The sequence below is a fragment of the Mobula hypostoma genome, chromosome 6 (assembly GCF_963921235.1).
Source record: "Mobula hypostoma chromosome 6, sMobHyp1.1, whole genome shotgun sequence".
NCBI lineage: Eukaryota > Metazoa > Chordata > Chondrichthyes > Myliobatiformes > Myliobatidae > Mobula > Mobula hypostoma.
In genome coordinates, this window is record NC_086102.1 from 129,015,838 (window position 1) to 129,028,851 (window position 13,014).

General features: G+C 44.6%; 1 protein-coding gene across 1 annotated transcript in view; it reads right to left on the reverse strand.

Annotated features, from left to right (window-relative positions):
- Window positions 1-13,014, reverse strand: part of slc19a1 (solute carrier family 19 member 1) — a 48,509-nt gene that overhangs the window by 15,544 nt on the left and 19,951 nt on the right. Inside the window, exons 2-3 of the mRNA XM_063051691.1 lie at window positions 10,102-10,702; window positions 8,612-8,782 (exon numbers count right to left, since the gene is read on the reverse strand). Coding sequence (XP_062907761.1) covers window positions 8,612-8,782; window positions 10,102-10,702 — 772 coding nt within the window. The remainder of the gene's footprint in view (window positions 1-8,611; window positions 8,783-10,101; window positions 10,703-13,014) is intronic.

The following is a 13,014-nucleotide window of genomic DNA, read 5'->3' on the forward strand; positions in this document are numbered from 1 at the left end:
GTAGTAAAGGTTTAGTAATATAAACATTTTCACTTGTGGGAAAGGAGAAAAAAAATGACAGTGAACATAAACTTAAGAGAGTTTATGCTAGGAAAAAAATCCAGAAATTCAGGAAAACTGTCTTTACCCATAGCAGTGACATTGTGGGAACCCTGCCACTTGAAAGGCTAGAGAGTACATGGGGACTGTGGGCGGGGGTTATTAGAGCAACAGGGTGAATTTTCTGAGTATCCCTGTTCCCTAATTTCAAGGTGAAAACCCAAGGAGTACATTACTGACAGTTCCAGCAGTCTGCATCCTGTATCAACAAAGCACATTCAGCTCTGACTCCATGTCCTGAACTACAGATATGACTACACTCCAGTATAGTCACTGAGGGAGTGATATTGACCACAGGCAACACATGCTGAATGGGACACTAAAATTGAGCCCCTGCCGAAAGATCTGCAGCACAAAGTCATGCGGCATTGATAGAGTAGATGGTGAGAGGGTAACATACTCTATGCGAGGGTATCTGTAACCATAGATTTAAGATGTAGGGGACTTAGAGAGGATTTAAGGTAACACTTGCTTTGGAATCTGGAATAAAGTGCCCAAGGAGCTGATGGAGACGGGTATTCTCACAACATTCAAGAGGACACAGGGGTTGGGAGGTTAATTTGTCTCTGTAAATTACCCCAACACATAGGTCAGTAGTAGAATCAGGGAAGGAAGTGGGGAAGTTGAAGGAAGATGTAATAGAACAGAAAAAAAATGGATCTCTGTAGGATTAGTTAATTGGGTATTGATGATTAGCAGAGACTCAGTGGGCCAAAGGGCCTGTCGGTGCTGTATTCCACATCTTTAAATGACTTCAATTGTCAAGGTACACAAGGCCAAGTGCTGGACAATGGGATCAGCGTAGATGAATCTTTGATATCTAGTGTGCATGTAATGGACCAAAGAGCCTCTTTCCTTGCTCTTTGACCACAATTTCAAACAGCAGAAGGGACACTCTTACTTGTTCATTACTGTATATTTGTTCCTCCTCAAGGAGCATCACAAAGACCACAGATTGCTTGGTCCATTAATTCACATCTGTCTGTTTGAATTCAAGAGCCATAAGGTAACGTTGCAGCTCACTAAAACCCTGGTTAGATCACACTTGGAGTATTGTGCTCAGTTCCGGTCACCTGATTATAGGAAGGACGTGGAAGCTTGAAAGAGGGTGCACAGGAGATTTTCTACAATGCTGCGTGGTTTAGAGAGCATGCCTTATCGAGATAGGTTGAGCAAGCTACAGCTCTTCCTTTGGAGTGACAGAGGATGAGGCTAATTGATAGGGGTGTACAAGATGACAAGAAGCATAGGTTGGGTGGATAGCCAGAGACCTTCTTCCCCCAGGGCAGAGGTGGCTGATATGAGGGGAGCATAGTTTTAAGGTGATTGTAGGAAAGTATAGGAGGGATGTCAGAGGTAAGTTTTATTTTATACACAGAGAGTGGTGGGTGCATGGAATGCCCTGTCAGGGGTAGTGGAAGAGGCAGATACATTAGGGGCATTTAAGGGATCCTAATATAGACACATAGATGATAAAAAAATGGAAGGCTACACAGGAGGGGTAAAAGGTAACGAGGCAAAGGGTCTGTACTGTGCTGTCATTTTCTATGCAAGTTTTGTTGGTTTATCCTGTGCAGTAATTGCTCTGATTTCTGACATCACAACACTGACTGGCACTTCACTAGCCTGGATGTGGTGGAATAGCATACACCTTGATAACCAAGACTGCAGGAAGAACAGGGTAAAACAGCACATTTTAAAACACTTGACTGTTGTTTATGCCAAAAGCAAGCAGCAAGATGCCAAAAACAGCATGGTGAATATTTTGATGAGTGAAATGATCTGTTTACACCTAGAATCTATATCTGGGCAGTCAAAATTAAATTGTCATCAACTTTTCTGGGGAATGTTTCTTGGTATCTGTGTATTTATGAGTGTTGGCATCCTTCTCACTTCAGTACTAGCCGTGAACTTGTTATTCCAAGTCATTTCTCGGTTTGGGTGAATGTGTTTGTCCCACAAGTGGGTTTGCTGGTCTCAGATGTCTTGCTTGGACTGGCAGAGGGTGAGGTAAACAAGTAACCTGGCCCAGTATCAATCTCAAGATTGTGACACAGCTAGGAATGAACTTTGGAGTAAATAATACTGCTTTTCCAAAGGTGGAACTTGGCATTAAAAAAAAACATGTTTGACATTTCTAGAAGTTGAAGATCTGAAGACTTCCCTCTCACTGATCCCTACAGAATGGCTTCTGGGGTGAGAGAGCAAGTAAGAAAGAAAGAAAAGTCTGCATTTATTTAGCAACACACACTGCCTTGGAATAAGACAAAGTGTTATAAATGCAAGGACACAGAAAAATATGAAAACATATATAAAAGCAGGATTAAGCCATTCAAAAAGATCAAAACTGAATTCCCATAATTCCAATTTCTTAAACCACCTCTTTCCCCCAGATTTCCAGCTGGTCAAGCAGCTGTCAATCACGTACTTATATTCCTCTGAGATTTAGGTATGTTGGTGTACAGGGATGTCATCATCTCATGACTGGCTCTTTACCCTGTGACAATGGTGCTGAATTCTAGACTCACAGTAAAACACTGCCAATCCCTCTTACATTCTACTTCATTCACCTAGACTCTGGGGAACACGTCGATGATTCTCAATCTCTGCTCACCAGACAACAATGCATTAGTAGACAGGTTAGTGAGGAAGGCTTTTAGCATGCTGATCTTTATCAGCCAGAGCATCAAGTTTAGGAACAGTGACATTATGTTGCAGTTATACGAGTTGGTGAGGGCACTCTTGGAAGTATTATGCACAGTTTTAGTCACCCTGTTATAGAAAAGACATTGTCAAGCTGGAGAAAGTGCAGAAGAGATTTGTAAGGATGCTGCCTGAACTAGAGGGTCTGAGCTACAAGGAGAGATTGGCTACGCTGGAACTTTATTCCTTGGAGTGTAGGAGAATGAGGGGTGACCTCAGAAGTTTATAAAATCATGATAAAGGGGCATAGACTTCTCTCCAAAGTTGGGCAGGCTGAAACTAGAGGGCACAGATACAAGAAAAGAGGGGAGAGATTTAAAAGTAGTAACTACACAGAGGGTAAACAACAGGAGTTCTGCAGATGCTGGAAATTCAAGCAATACACATCAAAGTTGCTGCTGAACGCAGCAGGCCAGGCAGCATCTCAAGGAAGAGGTACAGTCGACATTTCAGGCCGAGACCCTTCGTCAGGACTAACTGAAGGAAGAGTTAGTAAGAGATTTGAAAGTGGGAGGGGGAGGGGGAGATCCAAAATGATAGGAGAAGACAGGAGGGGGAGGGATGGAGTCTAGAGCTGGACAGGTGACTGGCAAAGGGGAATGAGAGGATCATGGGACAGGAGGTCCGGGGAGAAAGACAAGGTGGGGGGGGGAAACCCAGAGGATGGACAAGGGATATAGTCAGAGGGACAGAGGGAGAAAAAGGAGAGTGAGAGAAAGAATGTGTGTATAAAAATAAATAATGGATGGGATACGAGGGGGAGGTGGGGCATTAGCGGAAGTTAGAGAAGTCGATGTTCATGCCATCAGGTTGGAGACTACCCAGATGGAATATAAGGTGTTGTTCCTCCAACCTGAGTGTGGCTTCACCTTTACAGCACAGGAGGCCGTGAATAGACATGTCAGAATGGGCCAACCATTTTAATTCCACATTCTATTCCCATTCTGATACGTCTATCCATGGCCTCCTCCAGGATTCAGCTCAGTCAATCTACATTCCAAGGAAAGGACACTACATATTTTCTCTGGTACGAACACCAATGTGTGGCCTTAGCAGAGACTGCATCACTTTGGACATCCTCACTCTTCTTTCCAGGCCTCCTGCAATACATCCTTTACTTGCTGTCCATTTAATCTTTATGTCTAAGGTCAGTCATCCAAATCTCTCTGAACATCAACATTTTTTGATTTCTAGCCACCCATTTTTATATTCTTCGTACCTTGGTTTTCCAGGTTATATGCAATTTCCTGCTTTCTGGCCCACGACTTAATGTCTCTACGTCTGTCCATCTTCTCCTGACTTGCCCTTCTAGCAATCTCAGATACGTTGCAAACATTTTGACAGTCAACCCACTAATACTAATCCTTGTGGCACACCTCCCCTGCCCACCATCCAATTTAGTAGCCATTTGGAGGTTTCTGACAGATACTCCATCAATACCCTATCAATACCCACATTAGCCCAGTCAGACCAGATATATCTACTGTCCTCTCTTTCTACCCTGATGGTTAATTATTTAGAGAAACAACATTGTAACAGGCCTTTACAGCCCAATGAACCAATAACACCCAGGTGATCAGCTTACCTACCAATCCACACATCTTTGGAATGTGGAAGGACACCCACGCTGTCACAGGAAGAAGGTACAAACTCCTTACAGAAAGTGGGTCAGGGTCACTGGCACTCTAGTAGTGTTGTGATAACTGTTACGCTACCATGCTGCCCCCTTCAATAACCATTACATTTACCAAAAACTCTACCGAGCCAAATGATTACCTTCTCTGTGCTCTACTCCTACATAGTTAGCTTCCAGCATTTTCCCAACAACCTTGATCAATAACCAGCCCATGGTTCCCAGTTTTTCCCCTCTCTCTGTTCCTGTTTGCCACGTTATAACTCACTTGGCTGTTTGAGCATCCAGGGAATTTTGGAAGCTCGTCACAAATACATTTACAATCTATCAATGTAGAGACCATCTTCAAAGGTCCTAGAATAGGAGAAGTCAGGTTTGGAGAATTTGAGAGCTTTTGGTTTTATTAATTCCTCCAATACTCGCTCATTAGGAATTTTAATCCTTTTAAGTTCACCACTGTCTTTGGACCCCAGTATTTTCATTCTTCAAGGCCTTTTCAGTGAAGACAGACATATTTGATAATGTCCATGCTATTCCATTATAGAACATAGAAGATAGAACGCTACAACACAGTACCTGCCCTTCAGCCCACAATGTTGTGCTGACCTTTTAACCATACCATTCACTTCAGTCATTGAAATGCTCACGTGCAATCTATTTTATATTACTGTAGATTACACCCATTCTATGTTCTCTCTGTTAGTTTTTTTTTAATTTACTCACACTTTAAAAAAAAATCCCAGATGTTTCTATTCTGTTGTTTATTAGCGTGGTCTGCAGTGGCCACTGTCAACAGCGTCTATGAGCACAAGGAACCACAGTGAGACACAGGCAAAAGAGTAGTGTTCTTTAGCAAGAGGATTAAAAATACCTTGTTTATGTTTGGTTTAAAAAGCTAATTTGGTGGTGAATCTGTGTAAATCTGTCCCATGAGACTCCAGTTTTCTTCATTTTGAAAGGATTTGCTCCAAGTTTCAATCTACTGCTTTTATTTACATATTAGATAAAATTCTAGGTAACAAGCAGAATCAGCCATTTGATAATGTAACTTATTAACACACTAGAGAGGCTTGGCAGGCTGGGAGGGGTGTTTCAAGTGTAGCATATGGGAACTAATATAATCACTACATCTGCAGTGAGAATGCACAATTTGCGGAATTTCAGCTCAGAGTTCACAAGCTCGAGTCGAAGATGCGGGCACTGTAACGCAGTGGGCAAAGGGCAAAGTTACTTGGATACTTGTTCCAAGAGGTAGTCACAACCCTTAGGTTCAGTACAGTAGAATGGGGCAGTCAAGAGCAACTGGACTATGCGTGAGGCAGATATGAAGTTGGTGTTGGAAGACTCCCAGTTCTTCAAATTGGCCAGCAGGTACAAAATGCCTGTACCCTGTGAGGAAAAGTGCAGAGACTGTAGAGGAGACTGACACCACTGTTGTTCAGGGCCATTCAAAATGGAGGTGTGAAATGGATCAGCAGGAATTGGAACGCAGTGTTCTCAGTCGCTAAAAGCTACTATTCCCATAGGTTGAGCAGCCAGCTTAGTGCCAGGATATTTCCCTGAGAATGGAGAAGAATGAAGCAGAACACACCATGTGTGAACTAACAGCATTAGACAAGAGGAGGTTCTGCTGAGGAACCAAGAGCAACCAGCACACAATTTATAAAGCAAAAATCACAAAATGAAATGCCTAAAGATCACTGCGAGAGTCACAGGTGAATTGACACAGGCAACAGAATTAGAGGTTTGATTGCGTGGTTCAAAGATGACTGTGAAAGTGAGTTTCAATTCATGGGGCACTGGAATAAAGAAAGAGGAAACTGGAAGAGGCTTCACTGGAATTGTACTAAGCCATTTGTCCTGGTGACCATACGAATTAGGCCATTCAACAGACAATAGGTGCAGGAGAAGGCCATTCGGCCCCTCGAGCCAGCACCGCCATTCACTGTGATCATTCAGCCGATTGATTCAGTTCAGTTCATGACTGATTTATCATCCCTCTTAACCCCATTCTCTTGACTTCTCTCTGTAACTTTTGACACCCTTACTAATCAAGGACCCATCAACCCTTGTTCAAAATATACCCACTGACTTTGCCTCCACAGCCATCAGTGGCAATAAATTCCATGGATTCACTCATCATCATCATCATCATCATCAGGTGCCGTGCCCAGTTTGAGCTTTGACTGCCATGGCCCACACACTCCTGTTTCGGGTCAAGTGGATCAATTCATTGGTATTCATTTCCAGTTCTCTGGCTGCTGTCTCCATCATCATTTGTCTTCCTCTTGCTTTCTTCCCTTCAATCCATCCCATAATTACCGTGCATTCTAACCCCTCTTTCCTAATCACATGCCCAATGAAGTTACCTTGCCTTTTCATGATCTCATACATTATTTCTCTTTTTGTGTTTGCTCTGTTCATGACATCTTCGTTAGATATTCGTTTCGTCCATGATATTCTTTGCATCCTCCTCAAAAACACATCTCTGCTGCTACAATTCGTTTCCTCATGTTACTAGATATTGTCCAACATTCTGAGCCATATAACGTAACTGGATAAACGTAACATTTCAGTATTCTGAGGCGGGTTGTCATACCTAGTTTAGTATTGGTCAGTATACTCTTCATTCTCAGATTCACTACCCTCTGTTTAATTGATTTAACTTACCATAGCTGGGAGATTTGAATGTTGTGAGAAATTTAGAAAGGTAGCCAGGGCAAAACAATTTAGCTGTTAACAAAATGGGCAATGATAAAGAGAGATCCTGCAAATCTTGAGTAACACACACACAAAATACTGGAGGGACTCAGTAAGTCAGGCAGCACCGACAGAGGGGAATAAACAGATAGTCCTGATTTAAGTTCTCAGTCTGAAATGTTAACTGTTTATTCCACTCCATAGATGCTGCCTGACCTGCCGAGCTCCTCCAACATTTTCTGTGTGTTGCTAGTGATACAAAGTGCATGTCTAGAAAGGCAAAGCAGACAAACATAGGATTTCTGTGCCGTTTGGAAGCAGGACAGGAAAAACTGGGTGAAAGCACAAGACTGAAGGCTCTTCATCTAAATGCACAAAACATTCACAAGATAGGCCAATTAATAGCTCAGATAGAAGTAAATGGGTGAAGCCTACAGGCCTTCGTAGGCATCTGTTGGCAAAGTGACCAAGGCTGGGAACCGGGTGTTGCAGGATGCTTAATTTTCAAAGCAGACGGGTCAAACAGAAAGGGAATGATCCTGATATTAACAAATATGATGTTGTGTTGACATAAAGGAATTGATCACAGAAAGGTAAACAAAATCAGTTTGGGCAGAGTGAAGAATCTGAAAAGGATAGAAAAGGATGCTGGTAAGCCCTATGCAGTATCTGTCCACCCAAGAAGCTCAAGTTACTGAATGTCTTCGGGACAGATGAGGATTTTTAGAGCAACACACTAACAGCTGAAGGATCTCAGAGGTTCAGGTACTATTCGTCTAGGGAGAGAAATGAACAGTCAACTATTTTCAGATGTCAAGAGAATTAGAGGTCTGAGTTAGTGCAGGAAGGCGGCACTGAGCCAATATGTTAAATAGCAGTGCGTAAGAAGGGCCGAATGGCCTACCCTTACTCATATTTATCGTCTCAAGCTTAAACTCCGTTTAACAGCAGTCATTTTGCATCTAATATTATCCTTAAACCCTTCGGCAACAGCAAACCACGGTAATGTTTTTTTTAAAAATCACAAGAGAGTTTATCATGGAAGATTATGGATTATGCAGAAATGCTACCACTTATTCACCATTTTGGCTCCTGCAGCCAGTTGTGATCAAGGACTCACCTCAGCAAGTGAGGGGAACAGATTCCAGAGTAACTGTCAAAAGGGGACTGGATTCCAGAAGGAAAATTGTCTGGAGGCAAAGAGAAGGGAAGGGGGAGAAATTGGCAAGCTGGTGAAAATCAAAATAGCTACAGAGGTTTGAAATCTGAAAAGCAGAAAATGCAGCAGAAAAGGCCACACCTGTGGGAAGAGAAAGAGCTAACACTTCAAGTTGGAGACCCTGACCAGGTTTTTAACCTTTGATTGGAAAGCCTTCTCAGAGCCTTCAGGTAGAAGGACCTCATTCCGGTCACTCAACCTCACACATCATTCACAAGAGCCGAAGGGAACCAGTAGTAAGTGAAAATCCTTCGTACTAAGTAGTGTTGCAACAGCATCCACGCCTCCGTTGTAGACGCCTCTGTTTTCCCTAGATGGATAGATGTTGTCCCAGAGGATCTGTACATAGTAGACCACCAGGTAATAGCCAGAAGAGTTAAAAATCCACCAGAGGGACCACAACTTCAACCGGTGAGATCGCACAGTATCTGCACAAAGAGAAGCAAAAGCAAGGAATGAGAATCAGGTTGAGGGATGGGCCAGGTATCCCACTACATCAGGTTTAGAAAGGACACAGCCTCCCTCAACATTGTGAGACTGCTTTAACAAATATTAATCATCATCAGGAACACATTGCTCACATCAAATGAGAGAGGGAAGGGAGGGAATGAAGGGGGGAAAGAATCAACGAGTTTATTATTTGACTATAGCGCATAGGAGCAGAGTTAGACAATTTGGCCTCTCCAGTCTGCTCCACCATTCAATCATGGCTGATTTATTTTTGCTTTTAAATCCAAGAATCTGAGTTGCAAAGGGACTTGGGAGCCCTTGTGCAGAACACTCTAAAGGTTAACTTGCAGGTTGAGTCGGTGGTGGGGAAGGCAAATGACATGTTAGCATTCATTTCAAGTGGTCTAGAATACAAGAGCAGGGATGTGAAGCTGAGGCATGGGTGAGACCTCACCTTGAGTACTGTGAACAGTTTTGGGCTCCTTATCATAGAAAAGATGTGCTGGCATTGGAGAGGGTCCAGAGGAGGTTCACAAGGATGATTCCAGGAATGAAAGGGTTATCATACGAGGAATGTTTGATGGCTCTGGGTTTGTACTCACTGGAATTCAGAAGGATGAGGGGAAAATCTCATTGAAACTTTTCAAATGTTGAATGGCGTAGACAAAGAAGATGTGGAAAGGATGTTTCCCATGATAGGGGAGTCTAGGACAAGAGGGCACAGCCTCAGGATAGAGGGGCATCCATTTAAAACAGAGATGTGGAGAAATTTCTTTAGCCAGAGGGTGGTGAATTCGTGGAATTTATTACCACAGGCAGCTGTGGAGGCCAGGTTATTGGGTATATTTAAGGCAGAACTTGATAGGATCTTGATTCAACATGGCACCAAAGGTTATGGGGTGAAGGCCGGGGAGTGGGGCTGGGAAGAAGGAAAAGGATCAACCATGATTGAATGGTGGAGCAGCCTTGATGGGCCAAATGGCCTCATTTCAACTCCTATGTCTTATGGTCTAACTGTGAAGCTAAGCTTCCTTTTAGCTTCTGCTGTCTAGTTAGTGGAGGGAGGCCATGTACGGACAGGATGACCAGCAGGGAATGTGCAATTGGGAAGGCAACAGGACATCTGGGAATCAGAAATGATCAGAATGGTGCCAACGGATCTCTTAGATACATAGGAAAGTCCCCATGAGACAGTGCACCCATCTGAAGGAATATTGTGTCACTCCCTCAGCATTGATGGGAGTGGCAGGTTATCTCCTATCTCTTGGAAGATAGCTTTAAAATAGGGTTCACTAACTTTTGAGCTCCATCATCATCTTCACTAGCGCCGAATCTCGCCAGTCCCACTTGCAGTGAACCTTGGGTTTCTGGCTGACCAGCATGATGGAGGTCGGCTGCGTGCCATCCACCTCGTACTTGACAGCCCCGTTGGCTTCCAGGGCCTTCCTGTTGAAGAACATGGTCCGCCTGGGTCGCTTGAGGAAGAGGGTCAGGGTGAAGGCAAAGGTCACACAGCCCAGGGAGATATAGTTCATGGTGCAGAAGGGCATGTTTCCCAGCGTGACGAAGAGCTGGCCCAGCACTGAGCTGACGAAAACGCCCAGCTGGACAGAGGAGCGAGAGTAGCTGGCCACCTTCTGATACGACTTGGGCGTGACCAAGGTGAAGATGTACGAGGAGTAGGCGACACGGGCGGCCATGGTGATCCCGTAGAAGAACTCCATGAACTGCATCTGAAGCACTGTGGTTCCAAAGAGCAGCAGGAGCCAGATGGCCACGTGGCTGAGGCTCTGCAGGATGAGCACCGGCTTATAGCGGAGGTAGTCCGTCAGCAGGAAGATGGGCACCAGCACAGACATGTAGGAGTACGACAACACCGGTGTAATCTCATTGGTGACCTGGAGAAAGACGAAACAGAATCAGACCTGGTTTAATATCAGTGGCACAGGTCGCGACATTTGTTGTCTTGCAGGAACAGTTCAGTGCAAGGTGCAATTTTTTTTAAAAAAGGCTATTTTTAAAAAATGGTGAAGTAGTGTACATGGGTTCAACGTCCATTCAGAAACCTGATGGCAGAGGGAAGAAGCTGTTCCTAAAATGATGGGCGTTCCTGAGAACAGAAAGGAGGATGTTTAACTTTTTAATGCCAGATTGCTCAACACTAGTTTCGATGTTCCCAGAAGTGTCCCCAAACAAATTCTGATACCAAAGCCAAAGCAGGAGATACCAAGGCCAGAGGCTTGGATGAGGAGAAAGGCTGGTTGGTGGTAGGTGAACAGACTTGGTGGGCTGAAGGACTTATTTCTAGCTGTGGGCTTCTGTAGAATCAGAGGCTGATGGAGAGAAGGGGGAAGAGGGGGAGAATTTTCTGGAATTCCTGAGCTTTGGGTCCAAATGAAGGGACCGATGCCAATGGCAGGACAACCAATTGCGTAAGAGCAGCTCAGAGGCATTATTGCCTCAAGGCTCCTGGGTCCCAGGTTCGATCAGGACTGGGTGCAGTCTGTATGGAATTGCTACATCCCTGCTGTGACCATGCTGGCCTCCTCTGGCTGCTCTTTTCCTCCCACATCCCAAGACAAGCAGGCTGCGAGGTTAACTGGCAGCTGGAAATTGCCCCTTCGTGTGTAAGTGAGTGGTAGAATCTGGGGGGGGGGAGGGGGGAGGGGGGAGCGGGGAGCGGGGAGGAAAGTTGATGGTAATGTGGGGAGAATAAAATGGGACTAGCAAATGGATGCTTTGTGGTTGATGCCAATCTAGTGGGCTGAAAGTTGCCAAGAGAAGCATTGACTGGAGCACAATTGTCTTTAGGTTGTACAGCTGAGGGAGGGTTGAAGCCTTGTACAGACAGGCAATTATTTTCAACGATATGCCACCCAGCTGCTGGCCATCTCTATCTGTGGGATCACAGGAAGTTTGATATCTTATCCCTAAACCATTGCTCTTCACTGATCAATATTCCTGTCAAACAGTTCTCCTGGGCTTCACAACCTTTTCCCGAGCTTTCATAACCTGTACTAGTTATCATAAACACAAAAGATTCTGTAGATGCCGAAAAAACAGAACTGCTTTCACTGGAATTTCCATCTCCAGTCTGAGTATGAAACAATCACAACTACATTTTTCCTTTTTTTCTTTTCTCTGTCCTCTCGTTTCCTTCCCTGTTTGTTTTCCATTCTTGTAACATTTAATAAAATGATCATATGCAACAAGGTTTATGCCTCATTCTTGACATCCGAAGAACCTTTGGATCACAAAAACATCGGGATTCAACAGCATTACAGGCCAGGAGCAGGGATGGATGAGGGTTGAGGCTGGAGAAGGTTCGGCAAAGGGAGGGTCAAGGCTACGGGGAGGGGAGGGTGATTTACACCGAATGGAAAACTGAAACAAGGCCTAGAGTCAGGGAAGACGGTGGATGAAGGGGATGCCGTGCGTTACATTCAGGGCAGCCAGACTTGGGAAGAACTGATCCTTCAAACGCAGCAGGTAGAGGCCTGAGCCACTGCGAATTGGGAGTGGGAGTCAGCACCGGGAGGTGACACAGCTAGGGGCAGACCGATGCGGCGAGGCAGAGCTGGAGATGGATGGCTCTGCAGAGGAGAAAGTAGTTTTTTTTCAGTGCATGGTTCAGAGTTCAACGTAAGGCCTATCAGGATTGACCCTGCTCAGATGGAAGCAGGTTACAGGAGGCCAAAGATTTAGATCTTCCAGGATCAGAGGGTTCAAGGGAAGTGATGGAGAGTTCACACTCTCATTAGCTTGTCACAGAGTTATACAGCACAGAAACAGGCCCCCCAGCTCATTTCATCTATTATCGACCATCGGTGTGGTGCTGCTGGGCATTCTGTGTCATTACGGTGTCTCAATCAGTGGCGGGAGCAGCACAGGGAGGAGTAAATAAAAGTACAAAAGGGACAAGCAGAGCGGCCATTGTTGGAAGTGGGCCAGTGGTGAGTAGGGGTGTCAGGCTTTGAGGAGGCTTTAGCTCGGACGAGGCGTCAGCTTTGGGCAAGTCTCTTTTAAGTTTCTCTTTTTTCTTACTGCGTCGGGATACTCAGTGTAGTTTCAATGGCCATTGTGTTTTCTTCATGCTGGATGTTAGAGTCCTGAAAGACCCAGAGTCTCCGAGGGAACTACATCTGCATGAAGTGCATCCAGCTGCATCTCCTTGAAGACCGTGTTAGAGATCTGGAGCAGCAGCTGGATG